The sequence below is a fragment of the Marmota marmota genome, unplaced genomic scaffold (assembly GCF_001458135.2).
Source record: "Marmota marmota marmota unplaced genomic scaffold, marMar, whole genome shotgun sequence".
NCBI classification, from domain to species: domain Eukaryota; kingdom Metazoa; phylum Chordata; class Mammalia; order Rodentia; family Sciuridae; genus Marmota; species Marmota marmota.
In genome coordinates this window covers 14,467,246-14,494,936 of record NW_026000057.1, presented here as the reverse complement: position 1 = coordinate 14,494,936, position 27,691 = coordinate 14,467,246, and the positions used below count along the sequence as shown (strand labels likewise).

Here is a 27,691-nt window from a genome sequence, read left to right as displayed (position 1 = left end):
AACAAGGCCCCTCTCCCTGTGCAGTGTCCATAGAGACTATATAGAAGACGTGGACTTCTATCTCCACCCAGCAGTAACAAGGTACTCCTTCTCCTCCACATTGGGGTGAGATCATAGCAGCCCAACCATGCAGTCAGAAGGCACCCCTCTGCTGTGTCAATAGAGACCACATGGGGAACTCTCCATCCCACCCAGTAGTAACAATCCCACTTTTACAGAGTGGTGAACCTGGACTTCCTTTTCCTGGAAGGGCAGAGTCAGAAAAAGCCAGCCGAAACAGGTTTAAACAATATTCAACAATTCATAATATAATGTGAAAATGTCTAGTTTACAACTGAAAATCATTCATCATGACAAGAACTGGAAAAAATCACAAACTGAATGGAAAAAATTCAGTGGATGTCAAACATGCAAAATCTGAGAAAGATATCAGGGCATCCATGATAAATATGCTATAGTGAACTATCATATTATGCTTGAAAAAAATGAAAAAAAAAACCAGAATGCCTCAGTGAAGAAATGCAAACTGCAAGCAGAAAACACACACACACACACACACACACACACACCAAATGGTAAATTTTAGTACTGAAAAATACAATAGTAAATCCTAAAGCTTATGGATGGTATCAACAGGAAAATGGAGGGGCAGAAGAAAGAATTGGTGAACTGAGAGGTATAACAGAAGATATTATCTCATCTCAAAAATAACACAAGAAAATAGATGGGGAAAAATGAAAAGAGCCTGGGGACATAAAAATATTACAATGGCTCTAACATTTTTGTAATCAGAGTCAGAAAGATAGGAGAAAGAGGGCATGTCTGAAAAAGTACTCAAAGAAATAATAACTTAAAACTTTACATATAAACAGGAGACATAAATCGACATTTTCAACAAGCTGAACAAATCACAAAGAAGATTAACCTAAAAAAAATACCAGAAACATTTAATTTAACTTCTGGTCACTAAAGACCAAAAAAGAACAAATTGAAATGCAAAAACAAGTGACACTTTTCCTAGAGGGAAAAAATAATTAGAATGTCACATTTTCATAAAAAGCCATGAGGTCAGAAGGAAGTGGCACAATACTGGTAAAGTGCTAATAGAAATGAAGTGTCACATCAGAGTCCCATCCCCAGAGAAAACATCATCCAGGAACGAGAGAAAAACCAATACATTCTCAGATGAAGGAAAACAAGAGTTCTCACCAGTACAACTATCCAAAAAAAATGGATAAAAGAATTATTTAAACAAAAAGAAAAGAATAAAACATCACCTTGGAATATCAGAATGAAAGAAAAAAATACAGTAAGAATATACAATAAGCTTTACTTCTCCTGAATTTCATAAATTATATTTTATAAGAAAATAAAAATCATAACACTGCTTAATGTGGTTCTAAATGTACACAGAAGAAATATTTAAGGCAATTATAAAGAAGTAGATAAAAGGATGTCAAGGGAAGCATGATTTTGCACATCTACAAGCTTGTTAAGATGATGGCACCAGTAGACTGTGATTAGTTATGTATCCATGATATAGTATCTTGAACAACCACTAAAGAAGTTACGCAAAGAGAATATAGAATATTCAAAATGAAACTCTAAAAATTGTTCAAGTAACCCACATGAAACAGGAAAGAGAAAATGGACAAACAAAAACAGAACAGGAACTTAAAAATGAAATATAGACTGAAATCCCAACATGTCAATAATTACATTAAGTATAAATAATCTAAATAAACCAGCTAAAACATTAGAGATTGGCAGAGCAAAAACCATAAACCAGCTACAAGTTGTGTACCAGACACTCACTTGAAATATAATGATATAGACATGCTGGATGCAAAAGGGTATGTAAAAGGGTGGGAAAAGAGATATTACAGACATGCCTTTATCAAAGCCATGATAGTTTCATATTAATGAAATTTTTTTCATTACTCTTTATGAAGTGTATTAGGAAATGTAAAAGTTATACAATCTGAAGAAGCCTCCCCAAAAGTAGCAGCTAAGGATTTGCAGATGGTCTGGGCTTTGGGCTTGGAAAATGAGTGTAATGATAATAATAACAACAACAAAGGAGCTGTACGCAGCACTATAGTTCATTCGCTTTTCTATGTAAAAAATATGTATGTGGCATACTTGTCTAGCATTTAAGGTAGGAAGAGTAGTAGTGGTCAGCAAACTTATATAGTGGTATGGGGTCTGAACATAAGCAGAGCAGATAAGATTTTTAAGATTGGAGGACAGTGTGAATTAGTTAGTCTGTTATGAAATTTGTCATTCTTAATGGAATGATAATGGTCTCCTGGTTAACTAGTCTTCCCTACAAGAAGACATCAAAAAGGGGCCCTTTAGGGTAGGGAGACAGCAAACCTTAATCAAAGAAGCTGCCTGTTGTTCCAGAACATATTATTATTTGACTCTGAAGGCCATGCCTACCATTCTTATATTAATGCCATGATCAAGTGGCAAGGCAAGGTCAAGGAATGAAACCCTATCCAATTCTCTAGCCACTAATGGTTGGACCACACAGCTCCCTCCCTGTGGGCACCTCAATAAGTAAGTAGCCTGCCTGATGTATTCTATAGGCAGTTCTCAAACTCTATGGGGAACAGGTCGGTTATTTCATCAAGGGCATTGGTTCCCCCAAGTCTCATTACGGATTGAAGGTCAGTGTGGTCCTCTGTCCTTTCACCAAGGTCTATCAGATGAGAAACATAGGGAGTTCCATATTCTGGCAAGATCTCCCTCTTTAATTATAACCATGAAAACAAAGTTGTCGTGAGCAGTTAATAAATCATGTGAAACCTGGACCTTGAGACCTACTTTTGAGAACCCTGTGATGTGAGGGCTCCAGGAGAAAGCCCATTTGTAGCTTGATCCTGTCGATAGAAAAGTTCCTTGCTTGCTATGGAATTCATTAGTTCAAAATCCTTGATCTCAAGTCCCAGCTGCCCAGGGGTAGAAGAGATGGGCTTAGCGGGCTATGCCCCAACTGTGTTGTTTTTCTCAACTTCATCCTGTTTACCCTAAGAAGTTTTTCACACTGAAACCCTTTAATACCCATAACTACAAAATAAATGCTCGGGTTTTCATTCCCTTTGTTATATCCAGCCTCCATCAGAGCTGGATCACCCCCTGGGCCCCTGCTTTTCACTTATTTCCATGTCTTTGTCTTTATTTCTTAAATTTCTCATACCTTTAATATTTCTAAGATGACTTACTGCCCTAGTTCGGGCAAACTGAATATACAACGTTGTATCATTAAACTCAGTGGAAAGTCCTCAAGACATTTTTAATTAAGTCACTGATTTTTTATTTTCTTAAGTAGTATTTGACCTAAATGTTTTGAATGTTATCTAGCCCAAAATGTATGTTGGGCTCAATTCCTTTTCATCTGTGAGGAAAAAAAAAGTAAGTGAATGTGAATTCTGTCACATCTTTTCACACAGAGAACAGTATCTCTCTCCTGACACTGCAGAGAGGATGGGGGGAATCATTTCAATGAATAATGTCATTCTTACCTGCAACGTGCTAATATGCACAGGAGTCCCTGTACCATTCACAGTATTCTTTTTAGCTGCATTTCCACCTTTCCCATCTGCTTGCTCAGCCTTAGCGATTCTGGCTTTCTCAGCCTCAACTCTTTTAGGGTTGTTCAACATCACCTGGACAACAGCATACTCCACCAGTGAAGCAAACCCAAAGAGGAGACAAGCAATGAGCCAAACGTCAAGGGCCTTCACGTAGGATACTTTGGGAAGCTCAGCAGCAAGGGTGGTGCACTCAGAGGCCAAGCTCAGGACAGAGAAAATGCCTACAGAAACAGAAACAGAAATTAAAGGTTGCCCGTATCCCTAAAAAATGATGTGCACTCATTGATGATTCACTAAGTTCCTCCCCAGTAATTTTCAATGAGCCATAAACAATTCATTAGGTCCTTCTAAATCTCAAAGACTAGAAGAAATAATGTGTACGTGCTTTTATAATATATAAAAAGATTATTGATTATGTTCTGGGATGTTTGTAAATACTTAACATCTTAAAAACAGACATTCAATGTAAACACAATTTGGTTCTGGTTTAAATACTGAAGTTGTCTAAACTGTTCTATGGGATCTGAGGAAATATATAGCTCTCTGATTAAAGAGGATTATTTCATTTTTCAGTTTTGTTTTAGAGAGATTTCAATTACAGAGGGAATTTACACTCATGAACAACCAAATTTGAACAAAATCAAATATACAAATATATTTTCTGATAAGAATTATTCGAAAAAAAAGATCCGATCGAGAAGACAAAGTAGAGAATATTTCTGATCGCTTCAGGAATAACCAACAGCAACGACATCAAATTAATCACAACTTTTCAACAAAAGAAATAGAATTCTACTACACATAATTTTAACTGTACATGAAAACTTAAGTCAATTTAAAACTAAATTAATTAAAGCTAGCATAATACACATTAAATTAAGTAATTTTAAAGTCCTAAAGAAGAATCCCAAAAATGAATCTTTCTCAATTGCTACCCTCTATCCAATTTTCCCTTCTCACTTTCTCCCTTGCTTCATATTTTCAGGAAAAGGGAAGCGGAAATATGACCTGTTGACACAGGCTACCAGTAACACAATGGGTCAGAAGAAACCTCATTCACTCTCAAAGGAGACTCACTTTAAGTCAACTCAATTAACAGGTTAGACTTGACTCTCTGAGTCCATTTCACTTACTCGGCTGAGTACAGTATATTCTTCTTAGATGTGGCCCCTTTTAAGAATTAATGAATATATAACTACAATAATAAAAAGTATACTGAACTCTCATTTCCCTTCTGTTTAGGGGATAAGCACTATATTATTATTAATAATTGGTTAAAGCACTAAAATTATATTCTATTAATTACATAATTTTAAAAGCTTCTGAAAGGTGTCAGTTTTATTAAATTGTTCAAGAACCTAAGATACTCTCTACTAGATATAGAAACTTTCTAGTAGAAATATAATGACTTCTGAAGATGAAGTAATACTAGATATATAATGATTTGATAGGCATCTTGCTATTAGAGCAATTATCCTCAGTTCTGAGGAAAAACTAAGAAGTAATTAATAGAACTGTATTTTCAATGTTCATATAGGTCTCAATGTTTTCCAAACTGGAAATAGAAAACAACCCACCATCTAATACTATTTAGCACCTGTACTGCTAGCTTCTAGACTACACGATGAATATTTATCTGGATTTGTTTTCTTTTGAAAATTCATATTTTAAAATGAATCTGTACTGTAAGCAGAACATTCAACTTAGTTGTTGTTCAGGTATATACTGAATAAAGTGGCTACATTTAAATTTCTTTCTTCTTTTCAGATATACATGTTAGGAGAGTGTATTTTGACATACTATACATACATGGAGTATAACTCATTCTAATTAGGATCCCATTCTTGAAGCTGTATTTGTGGAGTTTCACTGGTCATGTATTCACATATGAACAAGAACAGTTATGTCCAATTCATTCATCATTCCTATTTCTATCTCCCCTCCCTTTCCATTTTTCCCCTTTGTCTAGTTCAATGAACTTCTATTATCTGCCCTCCCACACCTCCTTATTGTGTATTAGCATCCATATATTACAGAAAACATTTGTCCTTTGATGTTTTCGGATTGGCTTATTTCACTTAGTATGAGAGTCTCCAGTTCTATCCATTTACCAGCAAATGACATAATTTCATGCTTCTTTAAGGCCAAGTAATATTCCATTGTGTATATATACCACATTTTCTTTATCCATTCATCTATTGAAGGACACCTGGGTTGGTTCCATAGCTTAGTTATTGTGAATTGAACTGCTATTAATATTGACATGGCTGAATAACTGTAGTATGCTAATTTTAAGTCTTTTGGGTATTACTGAGGAGTGGGATAACTGTTTCAAATGGTGGTTACATTCCAAGTTTTCTGAGGAATATCTATACTGCTTTCCAAAGTAGATGCACCAATTTGCAGTCCCACCAGCAATGTATGCGTGTATCTTTTTCCCCATATTCTCACTAACACTTATTGTTATTTGTATTCTTGATAATTGCCATTCTGACTGGAGTGAGATGGAATCTCAGTATAGTTTTGATTTTCATTTCTCTAATTGCTAGACATGTTGAACATTCTTTCATATATTTGTTGACAAATATATGACATGAGAATCAATCTAACAAAAGAGGTGAAAGACCTCTACAATGAAAAACTACAGAACCCTAAAGAAAAAAAAAATGAAGAAGACCTTAGAAGATGAAAAGACCTCCCATGTTCTTAGATTGGCAGAAGTAATATTGTCAAAATGGTCATATGACCAATAGCACTTATACAGTTTTAATGCAATTCCTATTGAAATGCCAAAAATGTTCATAGAGATAGAAAGAGCAGTCATGAAGTTCATTTGGAAAAATAAGAGACCCAGAATAGCCAAAGCAATTCTTGGTGAGAAAAGTGAAACAGGAGCCATCACTATACCAGACCTTAAATTATACTACAGAGCTATGGTAACAAAAACAGCATGGCATTTGTACCAAAACAGACTTAATGTATGAGTGTATCTTAAATGTATGAGTGAAAAAGATTCACTCATACCAATGGAAAAGAATAGAAGAAACAGAGACAACCCATAAAAGTACAGTTATCTCATACTAGACAAAGACACCATAAACATGTTGGAGAAAAGATAGTCTCTTCCACAAATGGTGCTAGGATATCTGGAAATCCACTTGTAGCAGAATAAAATATAAACCCTATTTCTCACCCTTGACAAAACTCAATTCAAAGTTTATCCAAGACATAGATATTTCAAAAACTGTACATCAACTATAAGAAAATATAGGCCCAACACACTCCATTGTGTCAGCTTAGGTACTGATTTCTCAACAAAACTCATAAAGCACAGGAAGGAAAATCAAGAATCAATAAATGGAATGGAATCAAACCAGAAAGGTTCTTCACAGCAAAGGAAACAATCAAGATCATGAAGAGAGAGCATACAGAATGGGAGAAAATCTTTACCATCTGCACCTCAGATAGAGCATTTATCTCTGGGATATACAAGGAACCCAAAATACTTAACACTAAAAAAGCCCATAACCCAGTCAATAAATGGGCAAAGGAATTGAACAAACACATCACAGAAGAAATACAATTGATCAACAAATATATGCAAAAATGTTGAACATGTCTAGCAATTAGAGAAATGCAAAACAAAACTACACCGAGGTTTCATTCCACTCCAGTCAGAATGGCAATTATCAAGAATACAAGAATAAATTATCAAGAATAAATGTTGGTTAGGATGTGGGGGAAAACGTATACTCATACATTGCTGGTGGGACTGCAAATTGGTGCAACTACTTTGGAAAGCAGTATGGAGATTTTTCAGATAACTTGGAATGTAACCACCATTTGACCCAGTTATCCCACTCCTCAGCATATATCCAAAGGACTTAAAATTAGCATACTACAGTTATGCAGCCATGTCACTATTAATAGGAGTTCAATTCACAATAGCTAAGCTATGGAACCAACCCAAGTGCCCTTCAACAGATAAATGGATAAAGAAAATGTGATACATATACACTATGGAATATTACTCAGCCCAAAGAAGAACAAAATTATGGCATTTTCAGTTAAATAAATGGAGCTGGAGAATATCATGGTAAGCAAAACAAGCCAAACCCAAATAACTAGAGGCCAAATGTTTTCTCTGATATTCAGATGCTAATTCACAATAAGGGGCAGATGTGGTAGCCAGGAAAGGATTAGATCAGATCAGATTAGATTAGACTAGAATTGGATTGGAGAGAGGAATGAGGGGAGGAAGTATTGTGGTAGGAAGGAGAGCAGAAGAGGAATCAGACAATATTACTCTGTGTGCATATATAATTACATGACAGGTGTAATTCCACATCATGTACAACCAGAAGAATAAGAAGTTATACTCCATCTATGTATGATGTGTCAATATGTATTCTACTGTTATGTATAACTAATCTGAACAATTTAAAAATAAAAAAATAAAAGGCTTACTAGTGCCCTTTTGTCAATAATAATAATAATAAAAGACTCCTGAAATACAAGAAGTAAAATCATGAACCAATAAATGCAATGAGATGAAACTAAAAAGCTTCTTCACAGCAAAGGAAACAATCAAGAATGTGAAGAGAAAGCCCACAGAATGGGCGACCATCTTTGCCACCTGCACCTCATATACAGCATTAATCCATTAATCTGCAGGATATACAAAGAACTCAAAAAACTAAACCAAAAAGAAAGAAAAAGATAAAAGCACCCAATCAATACATGGACAAAGGAACTGAACGGTCACTTTACGTGGATTTTAGTAGGAACCTCTTTACTGCTTTCCTTGCTTCACCTTTACCTGCCATCAGAATATAAAGTAGGCTACATTGAATTTGGTGAAAATTGATTTAAATTAGCCAGGTTGGTGGTGCACACCTGTAATACTAGTGACTTGGGAGGCTGTGGCAAGTCAGGGCCATCCCATGGAGCATTCCTGGGAATGCAGGAAGGAGGAAAGATAAGGGGGAAAAGGCAGGAGAATAAAGGAAGCCTAGGACAGATAAAAAGGGCAGAATACCTCTCTTCTTGGGATACCAGGATACAAGCTGTGGCCTCCTTCTCCCTCCCTCATAAGGAGAAGTCTATGTTACCCCTTTTTAAATAAACCCTGCTTCATAAAACAACAACAACATCAACAAAAACAAAAACAAAAGACAATTGCAAGTTCAAGGTCAGTCTCAGCAACTTAGTGAGGCCCTAAGCAACTTAGTGAGAATGTATCTCAAAATAAAAAATAAATAAATAAAAGAGCTGGGGGATGTGGCTCAGTGGTTATGTGCCCACCCCTGGGTTAAATCCCCAATACTCCCTTTAGAAAAAACTGATTAGAATTGGAGTCTGATCATACTTTAAAGCCATTAGAAGGTTCTTATGTTGCTCTGAATAATGTTCGGAATGCATTCAGAGGTGTTCTGTGGTCCAGCCCTCACCATGGCTAATCTTTCGGACCTCATCTTTCATTGCTCCACCTTTACCTCATTCTGTTCCAGCTATGCTGGCCTCTTTACTGTTCACCAAATACTCCCGCCAGGAGCCTGCCTCAGTGATGTAGCCTCTGGTGCTCACTGCTCTTTTTGTTTGTTCTGTTGTTTTTATGGGTATATTATGATTGTATATAATAGTAGGGTTCATTGAGACATATGTGTGTAGTTGCACATAATTTGATCAATTTCATTCTCCAGTACCTCCCCTCTCCTTCCCTCCTCTATCCCCCTGCTCCTTTCTTCTAACTTAATGTTTTCTTTTCTACTTTCATGACATCCTTTTCTTTTTCTTTTCTTTTTTTTCTGTCCAGGTTCCACACATGAGAGGAAAACATATGACCCTGGACTTTCTGAGTTTGGCTTATTTCCTTTGATAAAATGCTCTCCAGTTCCATTTTCCTGCAAATGACAGGGTTTAATTCTGCTTTATGGTAGAATAAAACTCCACTGTGTATATATACACCATATTCCCTTTATCCATTATCAGTTGGTGGGACATCTGGGCTGTTCCATAATTTGGTTATTGTGAGTTGGGCTGCTATATAAATAGGTAGTCATGCATCACTATAGTATGCTTACTTTAATTCTTTAGGATAAATACTGAGGAGCTGAGGAGTAGTATACCAGGGTCATTTGGTGGCTTCAATCCTGCTCTTTCCAGGGTGGTTGTACTAATTTACAGTCCCACCATCAGTGTGTAGGTGCTCTTTTCCGCTCACATCCTTGCCAGCCCTTATTATTACTTGTATAGATAAAGTTATCTGGTTCTTAACAAAGGTGCCAAAAACATACATGGGAGAAAAGACAACTTTCTTAACAAATGGTGCTGGGTAAAATGGACATCCATATGTGAAAGAATAAAACTAGATCCCTATCTCTCACTCTGCACAAAAGCCAAACTCAAATGCATCAAAGACCTAGGAATTAGGCCAGAAACTTTTCAACTGCTAGAAGAAAACACAGGGGCAACAATCCAACATGTAGGCACAGAAAATAGCTTTCTCAATAAGACTCTAAAGCTCAGGAAGGAAAGTAATGGCAAGAATTTTAAAATGACATGGCATCAAATTAAAAAGTTTCTGCACAGCAAAAAATAACAGGAGCATGAAGACAGAACCTACAGAACTGGAGAAAATCTTTGACAGATACTCTTCAAATAGAGGATCAATATTCATAGTATAGAAAGAGCTCAAAAAACTTACTACCACAAAAATGAAAACCCCAATCAATAAGTGAACTAATAAACTAGATAGAATTTCTCAAAACAAGAAATTCAAATAGCCAAGAAGTATGTGAAAAAAGGTTCAACATCTTTGGTAACTAGGCAAAAGAAAATAAGAACTTTCCTGAGATTTCATCTCATTCCAGTTCAAATGACAGTCACCAAGGCCACTCTTCACTCTTTCTTAGATAACTTCCTCTTTTATTTCTTCACTTCCTTCATTTCTTTATCAACATTATCTCTCCTTAAGGCCTTTTCTGGTAAGGAGGATGCTTTCCTTATATCACTGACATGTTACATACTGTATTTATTTGGTGTCTGTTTTCCTCTCAAAAGAATATAAACTCATTAGAACTAAGAAGTTTTGAAAAATTTATTAGCTACAATTTATTTTTAGCAGTTTATTTTTAGCTATTTATTTTGAGAACTACATCCCAATCTTCTTGAACAGTACCTTGAAAATAGCACAAAATAAGTATATTCTTTTTAAAAAATTTCTTTTTAGTTGTAGGTGGACACAATATCTTTGTTTTATTTATTTATTCTATGTGGTGCTAAGGATTGAACCCAGTGCCTCACACATATAAGGCAAGCATTCAACCACTAAGGTACAACCCCAGCCCCCCAAATAAATATTTTAATAAATTAAAATATATGAAGTATTTTTCAAACTGTAAAGCACTATATAAGGGTAGCTTAAAATTAACTTCTGAGTATATAATGTGAACTTTATACTCATTTTGTTAATCTTCCCAGTAGCTCCTGCAAACTTTCCCATCTTGGTTAATGTTCACATTATCTTTCTAATTTTTCTGTCAAAGAAAGAACCTTGAAGTTACCCATGATTCTACTTTCTTAAATCCCACAAAGGACACAATGACAAATATCTTTTATCATCCCTGAACTGACATTTCAGCAGAGTTATGTTTAAAGTGGTTAGATCTGTTTTTCTTGTAAACACAGAGCTGGAATTCAAAGGAAGGTTTGGCCCTGGAGACTGACTTTCAACCAGCAAATACTTTTGCCCCAGGGACTAGGGGTGTAACTCAGTTGTAGAGCATGGGCTTAGCATGTACAAGACCCTGCATACAATCCTCAGCAACAAAAAACAAAATAATTACAAAACAATAAGATACTTCTGCCCCATATAACAGAACCACCTGAATATTAAATGAAAGCTCAAAGACCTCATATCAGAAGTCTGAAAGAATGGGGATTTGCAGAGAAAAATCCTTTAAAGAAATATTAAAAGAATGGATGTCTCAAAAGTACCCTTGGAAATGTAACATTTAAATAGATAGCACTGCAAGATTGCAAAAATAATTTCAATATAAATTGATTATTTGGGAGAAATGCATGATAATTTTGACAAGTCTAAAAATTTAAATCTAGTGGGATTTTGTTCTTGTATTGGTTTGTCTCCAATACAATTTACTACATAGTTGATTTTTATCCTATAATTAATTAATTAATCTATCAATTGTCATTTTGTCATCATTAACCTTAAGATGAAATTCCCCACATTTTTTATTTTTTAAGATATCAATTTGGTCTTTGTGGTTTAATATTAAATGTAAACCATGAAATTTCTTATTCAGGTAACATTGTCCTTTTCATTGCTTCTTTCCTGATTTCCTAATCTTTAAAATCTGTACTTCATTTAATTCCTCCAGTGAGTTAGAAACAAGAGGTACACTGGTCTTTTGAATGCAAGGAAATATCACATGTAAACAAGAAATCACTCATGAAAAAATTAGAAATATCACAGTCCACCTATATGAATTCCATGTGACATTCAGAAAACACACAAACACAGAGAAATAAAAAATTTTAGAACACTCCAAAGCAATCAAAAATCTATGTCACAATGTCCATATTTTCAAATTTGTTCACTTTACCCAGAGGAAGGGCTCTTGCTAATTTTCTCAAGCAATGACTTTTCAACTCTTACATAGACACAATTTTCAAAAGAATGGCTAATGATGTTTCTATGTCATCAATTATTAAAAATAATAAATTGAGGAGCAGGAAAAAACAGGAAAGATAATTAACTCTTATGTTAAGTCATATAAAAAGATAACTCATATCATTACACTTATGTATCAGTCAATGCCAGGGTTATATTCAGAGAAAAGCATCATTAGGTGACACTGTCATTGTGTGGATATCATAGAGTATACATACACAAATCTACATGGACTAACCTACTTTTCACCTAGGCCACAGGGTGTAATATCATATATGAAGTTCATCATTGACTGAAATATCATTATGTGGTGCATTACTGTATACCCTAAGATTATAAGATGTATATAATATTATTGAAAAAGATTTTCATCAAGATAGCTGTTTTTAACTTTGACACTATTGAAGATGTTTGATTTCAATAATAGGTAAAAATTACATATCAATAATTATTGAAAAAGATAGATTACGTGCTTCAAATATCCCGAGTATTCGAAAAAAAGGCTTCAAAACATAAATATTACGAAAATCTAGTTCATTATTAAATTTTGAAAGAAGTTTCCTTCCAAAAAAAAAAAAATAGGATGCCATCAATTCCAAGAGCCACAGTTTCAAAGTAGCTGATTATATCATCAGTTATTTACAGATACAGGTCCTTTAGTGCTTAAGTGAAATCCAAAGTGTTTCATATTTCAGATTTTGTTTTATTTTTAAATATTTTCTTGTATTTTATATGAATCTTTGGAATGGGGCTCAAGTCTTGATACAAAACTCCTTTACATTTTATACACACTTTAAACACATAATCAGAAAGTAATTTTGTACAATATTTTTAGTGCACCTGCCTACCAATGATAATCTATCACCTGAGGTCAGGTGTGAAATTTTCTACTTGTGGTATCAAGTCAGAGTTCAAATTCAGATTTTTGTATTAGCAATGTTCAACCTCCATAACAATCCTGACATGAGGGAGAAGGGTAGAATACTTTACCCAGGGGTACTCTGGCAGCACTTGCGTCTGGGTTGATCCAGAAGGAAAGCCAGGAAAGAACCACAATCAGCAAGGTTGGGGCGTAGACACCCATCATGTAAAACCCGACCTGTCTCCTCAGGGTGAATATGACTTCCACACACGTGTAGTAGCCTTTCAGAAACAGACACATTATAGGTATGAGGTTTGCACCAACATTTTACTGTAAAAATAACTAACATACCCATAAATGACAAGACATTTCTATCCAAGTCAATTTCACAAAGTCAATGCTGCAACATGAGAAGCAGATCCCACCTGCTGCTCCACAACAGCAATGTCTAGGTATTTAAGTCTCTGTGCAGTGAACCTCCAACAGTTCAACCCTTCCTGACCTGAGAGTACTACTGGGGAAAAGGATCTGTAGGAGTCATACAGGGAACAGTAAATCAAAGCACAACAAGTATAAAAGGAAACACTCTTGGACAATCCTTTCCCCGCATTAGATTTTTAGCCACACGTACCACTGCTTATCAAATTCAAAGCCAGTCTCAGCAAAGGTGAGATGCTAAGCAACTCAATGAGACCATGTCTCTAATAATATACAAAAAGGACTGGGGATGTGGCTCAGTGGTTGAGTGTCTCTGAGCTCAATCCCTGGCACCCTGGTTAAAAATAATAATAATTATTATTATTATTATTAAGTAGTTTTGGAGATAAACATTAGCAATGGGAAGAAATTGGTGTTTTCAGTTTATATTCACAAAAGACTGAAGTGCCAACATTGGTCTTATTCTCCATTCCCTCCCCACCTCCACTCTAGGCCCTCTGGATGCACTCTAGTGGGGGGAAAGGACTTTCATTTTCACACACTGAGACAAATGCAGAAATTGCTTTACAACATAATTCTAGAACTGCCATGACAACTAGTCCCAAAGTTAATCATGAATTATAGGCAGGCTCATGGTAGCCTTTGCTGTTTTAAGAAAATAAGTGACAAATCTCACAGCACTCCAAACACAAGACACAGTTACAGATGCTGAAGGTGATTTTTAAATGCTTCAACTCTTTTAGTTAGAAATTCATACCTTATATACAAACAGAGATATGATAAATTGTGGTATAAAGGTGTATTAATAATTGTAGTGCAAATAATAATAATAATAATAATAATAATAGAGCTCATGTATAATGGCATAATTTGGCCTGAACATACTTTATATACAGAGTTACGAAAAAATTGTGCTGTGAATGGATAATTACAATTATAATGCATTCCACTATTGTCATGTATGCAAGAAAATTTAAAAAATAAATAAATAAAAGAAATTTACACATTAGATTTAATGCCTAATATGCCTACTTTAGATAAAACAATGTCATTTACCAGTTAATCAAAGTGAGATTATGCATAAATACCAAAAAAATTAAAATTTCTCCAATTGTTTTCAATTTAAACTGTACATAATTACTTAAAATTATTGAAACAAATAAATGAACAGAGAATAAGGGAAACAATTAATGGGGGAAGTATAATGTTACTTTTTACTCTTTTACAGTTAAAAAATAGTTTACCTAGTCTTCCTAATTAGGATGATTATACCCATTTCTAATGCTAGAAAAATGTTCATATTTACACATTATAGTACCGAGAGCAGTATTTATACACAATAGCTTCTTAATAGCAGTTACAAAAAGGAAGATTATTTACATCCTCTTAATAAGTAAGTGAGAAATCTATTTTTTTCTTATGAATTATAATCCTTGTTGCCTCTGACAGATTTTAAAGGTAGTAGGAATAGTATGAAACAAAAACAATTTATTGATTGTAACTGACATAAACTGTAATTATGCCAAATACTCCTATATTATATAAAAAACAAAAGTGCAGAGCTTCTTTCTAAATTTTATTTTCATTAAAACTAGGCAATATATTAAATCATTCATAGGTTTTATGAGATAGAAAAAAGCAAAACAATAAAAAATTTCCCTCCCTTTCCTGTTTCCCACCACTCATTTTAACTTCCTGCCCAATCAAGAACATATGTTTTCAACAATCATGTGTAATATTTCAAAAATATAAACTTTTGTAATTACAATTACTGCAATTAAGAAAGATCAGTTCCCATTAAGAAATGCAGTTCAGAAGTACTCTGCTTTGAAATAGCGTCGCTTCTTCAGACTATTTTATATTCACCAACCACATAGGAAATGGAGCATGATACATAAAGGTTTCTAAACAAATTATATATATTTTAGGTAGCCTCAGTTGTCACAAAGATTATAATTTACTACAAAGCAGCACATGTTAAAAATAAAATTTTACATTTCATCCCCTTCTGTTTAAACGACAGCCTAAATCACAGAAGTCCTGTGTTTGAAGCAAGTCTCTAGCATGTACCTTTTGCAAAGTTACTCACAAGGGGAGCCTCACAAGACATGGATGCATTCTGCAATAAAATACATGTTTGATATTATAGTGATTTGGTCCATAAACTTTGATGAGAAACATTTCTTGATCTTTTTTGATCTTTCCCTAGTACTGTTACATTTATGAGAGGCAGGTGGCCAGTTAATTGATATAAATGTTCATTGGGCAAATTCAATTTACTTTCTATTTCCTGTAAGGTTTTATTTCATTTTTCACTCAGCCTACCAATTTAAGTACTTTCAAATACTTCTCTACCTTTCTGATTTCTTTCATCATAGAAAAGCATTTTTTTTTTAAAAGTTAATGTTGAGTCATTATTTCTATACAAATTAAAGAGAATAATGGCCATCACTTTATATATATTGCTCTATTGTATCTTTCTACTATTTTACATTGTTCAGCATTCAATGTCCAATTTTTATAAATATCTAAGTACTAACCAACCTTAAAATGTTTCACTTATATTCATATAATGACTTATATAGATGTTGATGAAGTACCTGGAACACAGCAAGTGTCAAAAAATATTATATTAGCCATAAGCTCTTTATTGTTTTCTGTAGCTAATGAGATTTCAGTGACTTATTTATGATTACTCAAAGAATACCACAAAAAACCCTATGCATGACTTTTAACTAATCCTCCCAAGTCTTTGTACCACACTAAAACCTCTTATTTCCCTCTAACAACTAAAATGAATTTTTATTGTATTTATTTATCACACTGGATTATGGCTCTATAAAGAGCAGAAGCCTGTCTTTTATTCATTGCTAAGTCTCCAATGGAGATGTTTTTAAGTAGGCCTTAAAAGTGAGACAAGAAAAAAAACTATGTATTTTCAATGCTATTAAATAACTTTGTGCTCTAAAACAAAATTACAAATAAAATTGCTAGCTTTATTTTCCTCTCTAAATGATAGTTAAAACTTCAATAAACTAGTCTTCAAATTTATCAAAGAAATTTAGACAGTATTCATTTTGAAATGCTAAGTATATAATCTGAATGCAGATAACTAATTTTTAAAATTATAACAGGACTCCACAAATTGTGTAATGATATCAAATTCAATATTCTAGTGCTTTACTTAGTAACAGTATGACCTCAGCCAAGTGTCTTTGCTTCATTAGCCTAATGTGTCAAATGGGGATACTAAAATACTTAACTCAGAGGATTATTGTGATGATGAAATAGTATAATTCCCGCAAAGCACTTAAAGCAATGCCTAGCATAGTAAAAACTCAAAACACTGTCTACTAAATATATATTACTATAAAATAATCCCCAAACACTTTTTTTGGCTTTCAAGATAATTTTTTTCATTACTAGATGGGTTATAAAATTCCTTTAAATTCTAGTCTTCTTAATTTGAAGGAGTTTGGATGGGTGAAGGAATACTATGACTAGTGCCAAGGCTGATGTAAATTTGCTTGTTTACATTCAGTAAGTCCTTCAGTTTCCCTGCACTTCAGTTATTATATGTGTTAAATAAAGGAGCTTGCAGGGTGACATGGTGCATGCTTGTAATCTCAGCAACTTGAAGCTGAGGCAGGAGAATTGCAAGTTCAAAGCCAGTCTCAGCAACTTAGCAATGCCCTAAACAATTTAAGGAGACCCTGTCCCAAAATAAAAAATAAAAAGTGCTGGGCATGTGGCTCAGTGGTTATACGCCTCTGGGTTCAATTCCCAGCACCAAAATAAATAAATGAATAAATAAAGGAGCTAGCTACTGTTTATCTGTAAGATCACTTCTATATCTAATAATCTATGTTTATCTATGGCTGATTCATTGAGTATTTGACAACCTAATATTTTTGAATACTTAATATTGTTAAGATGACAGTACTCCTCAAATTGACCTATAGATTTATTGCATTCCCTACCAAAATCCCAGCTACTTTCTGGGCAAAAATTGACAACCTGAATCTAAGATTCACATGAAAATTCAAGGATCCCCAAATAGCCAAAACCACCTTGAAATCTAAAGGATTCACCCATCCCAGTTTCAATAATTATGACTAAGTTATAGTACTCCAGATTGTGTGGAAAACTGGCAAGGGTTTAGACAAAAAGACCAATGGAATAGAATTGAAAGTTTATTTATATATTTATATTTAAAGTCAATTGTTTTTTGACTAGAGCACTATGACAATATGTGGAGCAAAAACATGGTCCTTTTATTTAATGCTGCTGGGATACTGGATACCCACATACAAAAGAAGGAAGTTTAGGCACTCACACCATATACAAAAATTATCTCAAACTTGAGGCCCTGTGTTTAATCCTCACCATCACACACACACACACACACACACACACACACACACACACACAAGAATTTGACTCAAAATGGATCAAAGACCTAAATAACCTAACAGATAAAAATCGAGTATCCAAAATACTAGATTCTTAGAACTCTACAACAAAGCTAGGCACAGTGTTCATGCCTGTAATCCCAGGAACTCAGGGGGACCAAGCAGGAGGGTCACAAGTTCAAGGCCAGCCTGGGCAATTTAGTGAGAGGCTGTCTCAAAATTAAAAAAAAAAAAAAAAAAAGGGCTCAGGAAGTAGCTCAGTGGTAGAGCACCAGTGAGTTCAATCCCCATTACTGGAGGAAAAAAAAAAATCTCTGTAACAGAAAGACCAACAGCTCAACTCAGATAAACAAAGAACCTAAATAAACCTTTCTCCAAAGAGATAAGCAAATGATGGTCAAATTTTTAAGAACTCTCAGTTTTTTTACTTGTAAAAACTTGATAATTATTTAGCAATATACTCAATTATTATTTCTCTTAAGCTAATATACTATAAGCACCATTACTGAAAGGATTACATAAATTTCATATAATATGTCAATGTAATTGAAAGTCGACAATAGATGCTTACTTATCTTATTTCTAAGGGTTATGGTTTAGATTTGGAATTTCCCTCAAAACCTCACATGTTCAGAGAGAGGGCTTCTGGGAATTGCTTGGATCCTAAGGGCTCTGACAACATCAGTGTGTTCATCCACTGATGGCTGAATGGAGCACTGAGAAGTGGGACATAGTTGGAGAACGTAGGTCACTGAGGACAAGATGCCCTGGAAGGGTTTATTTCCTTTCAGCTTCCTCCTCTCTCTCTGCTTCTCAGCTGCCATGAACTGAGCTGCTTTATTCCACCACAACCTTCCACTATGATGTTCTGCCTTACCTCCAGCCCAAAGCAACACAGCCAACAGATCATGGGTTGAATACTCTGAAAGATGTGCCAAAACAGGTCTTTCCTCCTCTAAATTTTTCTTGTTAGGCATTTTGGTCATGACCACAAAAAGCTAACTAATATACCCTTTTCTCTTTTGTTGTCTTTATTATAATGCTTTAGATACGTAAACTTTCACTCTCTTGTTTTACTATCAAGAGGATTGTTTTAAATTATGTTTTGTACTTGAAAATGTCATGATGGTGGCCTTTTATCTGAAACATTGGATCCTCTAAGGTCTCCGTGAGTAACCTATATACCCTTTTACTACTACAACATAAATATTGCAATACAGTTAAACTTTACTTTTATCTACTCCTGAATATCTTCTGGCATGATTTACTTCTTGATACAGAATTAGAATTATGTGGCAACTCACAAGTTGAACTGATTATTACTACTAATAATGCTCAAAATTTCAACATTTTAAAATTTATGTTGCTAAGTAAAATAACACTATATTCACTAGTCAAAGCCTCAATGTCTATAACTTCACTAGACTACAAAGTTGAATGCTAATTATAACAGTACTGAATAGCAAATATCTTATTTTTTGCAAGATCTCAACATATTTTAATAAATAAAGATAATTTGCTTTTCATAACTCACTGTTCTATGATTTAGGCCAAGAAGACAGTACAGGGAATATTCACTGATATCCAATTACCTTCCACTTTCATTGGTTTCTGTATAGCCCAAAGATCCATATTTTAAAAAATTTAAAAGTGGGCAAATCACCACTTAAAAACTGTTCAAAAGAGAATGGAAGAATACACAAGGATTACATTGTTCATATCCAAAAATATTTAGCCCCAAACTGAATCTCACCAGAAGTAGAATATCTTGGTGACATGTACGAAAACCAATGCCTGGGAGAGTTTGCATTACTACAATAAAAAATCAAAAACCTCTTACGACCAGAATTACATAAAAAAAGCAAATCTATCTCATAATTAAAAGACCAGAAAACTTCAGTGAACATAATTCTGTGTAAGTTTTAGTATATGAATATAAATATAAAATACTTGTACAGAACTTACGTTTAATTCTTTTCTATCCTTTAGCGTCTATTAATATTAAAATGAACCTTTGAAATAGACCTCAGTTTTATTTAAAATAATCCTATCACTTACCGGTGCCTTTGTAGTATTTTGTACAGTTGCCGTATTCAATATCCTCCTTTTTAATATCAAATTGAGGCAAGGCAATTTTTTCTAACTGAACAGGATCTCCTGACTGCCAGATAAATCTTAAATCATCAGTTGTGTAACCAACTATAAACAAAAATTAATGAAACTGTTAGAATGAAATATAATTATTAATGCTTTCTCAATATTTTAATACTCCAAATATTAAATAAAGGTAATAAAATAGGACACTCTTATTGTAGTTAAAAATGTAGAGTTAAAAATCAATGGTCATTCATAAAAAATATAAGCAGAATGGTTACAGAAAATTACCCTAAAGAAGGAGTAAGTTTAATTAACCAGCATATTTTTAATAGTTCAAATCTTAGGGCATCATATATAGCAATTCACTTCTATATGTCAGAATTCTTAAGTCTCCATCAATAAAATGATAATAAATGATACAAGATTTTTGCATACATATATGTCTAATCATGCAATAGGAAACCCTAAAAATTTTAAAGGAATGTAAGCATTTGAACTAACTAATTTTTTGACAAATCCTGTCAGGAGGACAGGATAGGAGTTGCATCATGACAAAAGAGAAATCACCATTTCCCTTTATATACATATGAATAAACCATAGTGAATCCCAACATCCTGTACATCTATAAGAATGGGATCCTCATTAGAATAAGATATAACCATACTTGCATAATTATATCAAAATGAATTCTACTGTCATGTATAACTAAAAAGAACCAGGACATAAAAGGGCAATCAAACCATCTCTCAAATGGACATCATTATAATATCATTTCAGCATCTTTTGGCTGCAGTTACTGTGGCTACAATTCAAGGGTTACACAGCATAGAGCAACCTACCATTGATACCTATTGTGCATCTATTTTTTAAATTCAATATTTTAGTGCATCTACTAATATAACTAAAATGTAAATGCACAGTTGAAATATTTTATAAAAATACATATCTATAACAGATATAAAACACACATACATATAACAGATATAAAAATATGTACACACATCCATATACTTATATGTGAAAAAGCTCATTTTATAGTTTGAAAGCAATAACTATTGTCCAAATATAGGACCCATTAACAAAAAAATAAAAACAAAGTAACTGTAAGTATAAAATCTAGCAAGCATATTTACATTTTACAAGTTTATTATTCTCCACTTGTTGCCCAAATAGGTCATGGTATATAGATATTCAGACTAAAGATTTCATATGTTAATTTTGGTGTTAATTTGTCAAGATGTATGTGCTACTTTTATTTTCAAAGGATAAGCACCACAGCAAATTAATTAATGTTTCATAGAAAATTTCAATTAATACATCTAGCACATCTTTTATAAACTAAAAAAAAATGATTATGGGAACATTAAAAATATAATTTTGAAAAACATCAAAATATATTTTTACACATTCATAAAAGTGAATAATTGATAGAATTTACAGAGTTATTTTTCAGTGTTTTTCAAATTTCCTGCTATGAAAATGGGTCTTATCATTATAGAGAAGTTAGTTAGGACACCACTTTTTTCTTTACCTTTTCTCTATTACTCATTCAAATGAAGACAGCAATTGGAGTTAGGTTAGAAGGGTATGCACCCATATCAACTGTACTAAAATCAAACTGGAACAGAAAATATTTGTCTATCTCCATACAAATTAATGGAATAAAAGAATAACTATAATTTTCCAAAATTATTCAAATGACCATTAATGGTCAAAATTATTTGTTTTATCACTGTTACATAAAATGTTAGTAGATTATATTTTCTAGACATAAATATTTTATTTCCATAATCACTAATGGCATTATTTACATACAGCTCTCGAGTTGCATCTTGCAGCGTTGTGTGTCCATGGGAAACAAAGTCAAGTCCAAAGGGCATGAGAGGGTAATGGATAACCTGAAAGCAGGAACAGAGAAATCAGAGATAATTTAATATGTTCCTCTGTGATCCACTGATTGGAAAAGAAAAATATAAATAGACAGATATTAAGTATAAAGTAGTACCTCATGCTGACAAGGACATCACCATCCCGAAAAATAAACAGAAGGATATTTTCCTGGGTGACATCATGAAAATTGGCACTTTTTTCATTTGCAAAAAATAAATCAGGTTTCCACAAACATTTGTACATAGTGGGATCCACTGTCAGTGCATCTGAGCCCCTAAAATCACTAGGTAGCTTCAGCCTGGGATCATTCCATTTTTGTCTCAGAAATATGTTAACTCTGTAGTCCTGGGAAAAAATAAATAAATGTGTGCATGTGTGTATTTATTGCTATTTTCAATTATTTTAAAAAATAATGAATGTTTATATGAATTGCTATTTCTAAGAACATGTTCAACACCAGAATAAAAAAGTATTTCGGTAATTAGTAGCACAAATATGTTTGCTCCTCTGACATTAACTAAGATCACAACAACTTATAAATAGAGCGCACACATGATAGTCCTTTGATGTCTCCTGGGAAATGGTTCCAGGATTCCCTGTGGATGTCAAAATTCATGGATATTCCCAAGTCCTTCATATAAAATGAGTGGTATTTGCATATGATTGATGCAAGTCTTCTGTATACTTTAAATCATTTATAGATTACTTATAAAATACAATGTCAATGTCTTCTAAACAGTTTTTATATGCACTTCTTTATGAATGGTGACAAGGAAAGTTCGTACATGTTCAATACAGATGCAACATTTTCCCCAACAATTTCCATCTGTAGTTGATTGAATCCACATATATAGAAGGTGACTATATATTCTTTCAGTAGATGGAAGAAGGTAGATACAAATGGTTACTATATATTCTGTGGTAGGTCAGAGAAAAACTACCTGGGGTACCCACATGTGTAAGTCATTATAGATAGAGTTTGAGATCAATAGCCAATAAGATGGAGATTATACAAAACAGATCAGAGCCAGGCATAGTAGTGCATGCCTGTAATCCCAAGAGCTCAGGAGGCTGAGAGAGGATTGCAAATTCAAGGCCAGCCTCAGCAACTTATCGAGGCCCTAAGCAATTTAGCAAAACCCTGTCTCAAAATAAAATAAATAAATAAATAAAAAGAGCTTGGGATGTTGCTTAGTGGTTATGCACTTCTAGGCTCAATCCCTGGTACCAAAAACAAAACAAAATAACAGCAACAACCAAAAAAACAATAGGTCAGAGTAGATGCTAATTTCATAAATGTTTCATTCAAATACATAGAAAATATTTTTAAATGCATTTAAGTAGTTTGATATTTAAGTCAGTTACTTGCTTGAGTAATTTTAATTTTAAAACTTTACAAAAATTAATTCTATAAGAAATATAGATTCTGAAAGTATATGAACCTAGGAAGATTTATAATATCTTAGTATACTTTATATTTGCTAATAAGGTTCTGGTGCAAATTCAGTTATTAATATATACAGTCAGTTATTAATATATACAGTCAAATTCAGTATTGAAACATCATGCTCAGATCTTCTAACTTTAATTTTTTATCTATTAAAAAATTAAATTTTTATCTATTATATAAAAAATTAATTTTTTATCTATATAAAAGAATTCAAGCCATAAATTATTTTAGTGCCTTCCTATTTTCTTTTATTCTTTCTTTTCTTTTTTGGAATTGAGGATTGAACCCACTTCTTTGTTGTTTGTTTGTTTGTTTAATTTTTAATTTGAGACAGGTTCTACCTAAGTTGATGAGGGTTTTGCTAAATTGCTGAGGCTGGTCTTGAACTTGCCATCCTCCTGTATTAACCTACAGAGTCACTGGGATTACAGGTATATGACACTGTCTGGTCCTTCCTTGTTTTTAGTTATCTAAAATCCATACAATACTATTCCTCCAAAGACTTTGTCATGATCAAAATGAATTAGATCATAAACTTCAAATCAAACCCCAAATAATTAAATAGGACAGAATAATAGATCATATTTTATTACACGATACAACCTAAAACATATCCACAGGACATAAATATGTGTGCTTTAAAATACAAATAAAAAGTAAGCGATGAGTAGTGAGTAACTCGAGAAAAATGTGGGAGCTTCTACTCTCACCAATAAAATCTTTATATCCAGATTCTATACAGCATTTGGAGAAGGATAAGGCACTAAATAACAATATGCATTTACTGAACTACAGGTAGTGAAATAAGATTTGATCTGCTGTTATCCTACAAGTCTAAACTAGATATTCATAAAAATTTCAACATACTGAGGTGATAGGTGGTAATTACACTGCTCTGATTGTATGTGTGTATTGAAATGTCACATTATATCCCATAAATATGTACCATTCATATGTTGATTAAAATAAATATTTTTTCAAAAACTCAACATAAAAGTTGATTTCTAAAAATCATATGCAGATAGTTCCGAAGTTAAGGATTATACAAACTGACATTGAACACATTCATACCCCTGAAAAAATAACATTTTTCTATCTCGATGAACACGAAATCAAGGAAGCCCTACAATACAGAAAATGAAAATGTACACCATATAGCCACATAAACTTTGTATCATAATGCACAAAATGCATAAAATTTGTAATGGCAGTTAATTGACAACTCCATATCCGATTACAGTTGTCACCTGTGCAAAATTTAACTCAAGCATTGTCCAAGATGAAGGGCTACTTCATGTGAAGAAGCTTCCAGCAGATACATTGTTGCTTTCTGGCAGAACTTTTTATCCATTCCATGCAGGCATGAATGGCTCTCCATTTAAGAAGGAATCCCTGAACCCCCAGTCAAATAGGCACGTAAAAATTTGATTTATACACTTATGATTTGTGTATTTTTTAACCATGTAGAAGTTATAACTTGATAAAAATGTAAATTAAAAATAATTAAATAAAAAAGAATATACTTTAGTTACAGTCATTTTCTAATAAAATATCAATTATACTACATTAGTGAAAGCACACATTTAAAAGCCACTTAAAATCATCTTGAGCATTCAACAGTATTCCATTTCAAATTTTTTTGCTAAAATCCTTGTAATGATCTGCAAAATTTATTGGTATTCTAAAATTTTATAGACCAAAAAAACTATATTATTACCTTCTCCAAATGCTATGTTTTATAATGTATATTGTCAGATGACTATATCTTTAAATTGATATGTTTAATCTAAGCATTCAGAACAATATGATCAAACAATATCATGTGACTTTTTCAAGGATCAGTATAAGAAAAAGCTAGATGATGTTGTCTGTCTTTTATAAAATTGTTATTGAAGCTATAGTCCCATATCTTGGTCAATGACCCTTGTGTAAAAGCATACAAGATGAGTTCCTTTTTACATATTTATTTAATGTTTTCTTTGTTTATTCATCCCTTACAAACATGATTGTATAGATATTTACTAAGTGCTAAGCTTATTTAGTATAAGTGCTTTATAAAAATACACCTAATAATCAGAGTTTATTATGAAAACCTTCTCCTGATGCTCTTAAATGCTTCCTTTTACTGAAAAATAAAAGTTAAGTATCTCATGTTTTCTTTTCTTTTCTTTTTTTTTCCTGACAGGTAGGAAACTGCAAGTTATTCCTATTGACAACTTCACTAACAATTTCTTTCTCATATTTTGGTGTAACTGTCATTACTTGAGTCTTGCACATTTTGTTCAATTTTGTCATTTGTTTTATATGCCTTGAACACTTTCCAGAAATAGCAAACTATGAAAAATAAATACCATAATGATTCTTGATAAGAGTCAGCATTAGTTGGGTGTAGTTTCCAGACATCTCTGCCATTGTGGTTTCCAAAATAAGGACAACTTACTTTAGCCTAATATTGGGTCTTTTTGTTTTACTAGAATATTATATTGATGTCCAGAAGTAGAAATATTAAGACCTCATTGGTATTCTTTAGACCAAAACAATTACTTCTCATAATATATGCTAGTTTGCTTATCAGTAATTAATTTTAAGGACATTACATCCATATTTCATAATAATATTCCAGATATCAGGCAGGAATTAAAATAATGTTCTGACTTAATTAACCACAGGCTATTTTGCATAATTAAAAAATAAGTCATTACAATATTTGGGTAGAGGTTCAGAAATTAATTCTGTGTTATACTGAATTATCCTTAAAAATTCCAAACACACTCACACATATATACACACAACACACATACTTTTGGTAGCACAATTCTATGGTCTACCTATTTCCCAAATGTTATAGTTAACTCATCTGAAATCATAGCAAAATTATTTTTCCTCTTAAAGAAAAATTATAGTAATTTTAGTAGTGTCTCTCTTGAAATCCTATCAATATTCTCACACAACTCAAAAATATATTTATATCATTTAGTATATTAAGTTCAAAGCATTGTAGACTTACTCAGTTTTCACTGATAAGATATATTAACAAAGCAAACTTCCTTCATGGAGAAATAGAGTAAAATATCTAACTGTATGTTCCATTTAATCATTAATTTTTTGTTTGTTTGTTTTGGTAGTAGGAACTGAACTCAGAGGCACTTGACCACTGAGCCACACCCCCATCCCTATTCTGTATTTTATTTAGAGACAGGGTCTCATTGAGTTAATGGCTTAGCACCTCACTTTTGCTGAGGCTAGGCTTTAAACTGGCGATCCTCCTGCCTCAGCCTCCCCAGCTGATGGGATCACAGGCATGCACCACCACTCCAGGCTCATTAGTTTAATTATTAATGCAGTTTAGATAATAATTGGTTTGGTTCACAAGTAAGAAAGTAATTGGTAAAGACAATAAAGGTAGTAAGAACAAATGACAGTTGTTAAGAGAATTAATGATTGCTTCAGGCACCAGGGGCCAAGGAAGGCTAGAGTATCAAAGTCTAGGAGGCTACTAAAGAGAAGCAGAATTTTGACAGATAGTGATTGTTTTTGTCAGCTTTTTGTTGCCGTGACCATAAAACCTGACAAGAACAATTAGAGGAGGAAAAGTTTATTTGAGGGCTCATGGTTTCAGAGGTCTCAGTTCATAGATGGTTGACTCCATTCCTCAGGGCCCAAGGTGATGCGGAACATCATGGCAGAAGAGTGTGGTGGAGGGAGGGGACTCAGCACTTCACACCAAGAAGCAGAAAGAGAGCTCTGCTCAAGTAGGACAAAATATGTACTAAAAGGCATGCCCCCAGGGACTCACTACTTCCAACAACACCTTATCTACTTTCAGTTACCACTCAGTTAATTCTATTAGGGATTAATTCACTGATTGGGTTAAGGTTCTCATCATTTAATCATTTCACCCTAAACCTTCTTGCATAGTCTCATGTATGAGCTTTTGCGGGAAACCTCATATCTAAACCATAATAGTAATATTATTAAATTAAATTAAAGAGTCAATAAATCATCCTTTCTTAAGCACTTTCATCAACAACACAAAGCAATCATTAAATGTTAAGCTACAAAAATGACAATCAGGATCATCCCTAAAAAGAAGGCTGAACAAGAAATAGAGGTTTGGGAGTGATTATTGGAAAGATTTAAAATCAAGACCAAGAAATATGCAAACATTTAAAACTCAACAATAAGAAAACCACCTGATTTTAAAAATGGCCAAAAGACCTGAACATACAGCTCATCAAAGAAGATATATA

The 27,691-nt window shown here is 33.4% G+C and overlaps 1 protein-coding gene across 1 annotated transcript in view; it reads right to left on the bottom strand.

Annotated features, from left to right (window-relative positions):
- Positions 1-27,691, bottom strand: part of Glrb (glycine receptor beta) — an 89,756-nt gene that overhangs the window by 7,678 nt on the left and 54,387 nt on the right. Inside the window, exons 5-9 of the mRNA XM_015484408.2 lie at positions 22,107-22,336; positions 21,917-21,999; positions 20,062-20,202; positions 13,282-13,434; positions 3,528-3,820 (exon numbers count right to left, since the gene is read on the bottom strand). Coding sequence (XP_015339894.1) covers positions 3,528-3,820; positions 13,282-13,434; positions 20,062-20,202; positions 21,917-21,999; positions 22,107-22,336 — 900 coding nt within the window. The remainder of the gene's footprint in view (positions 1-3,527; positions 3,821-13,281; positions 13,435-20,061; positions 20,203-21,916; positions 22,000-22,106; positions 22,337-27,691) is intronic.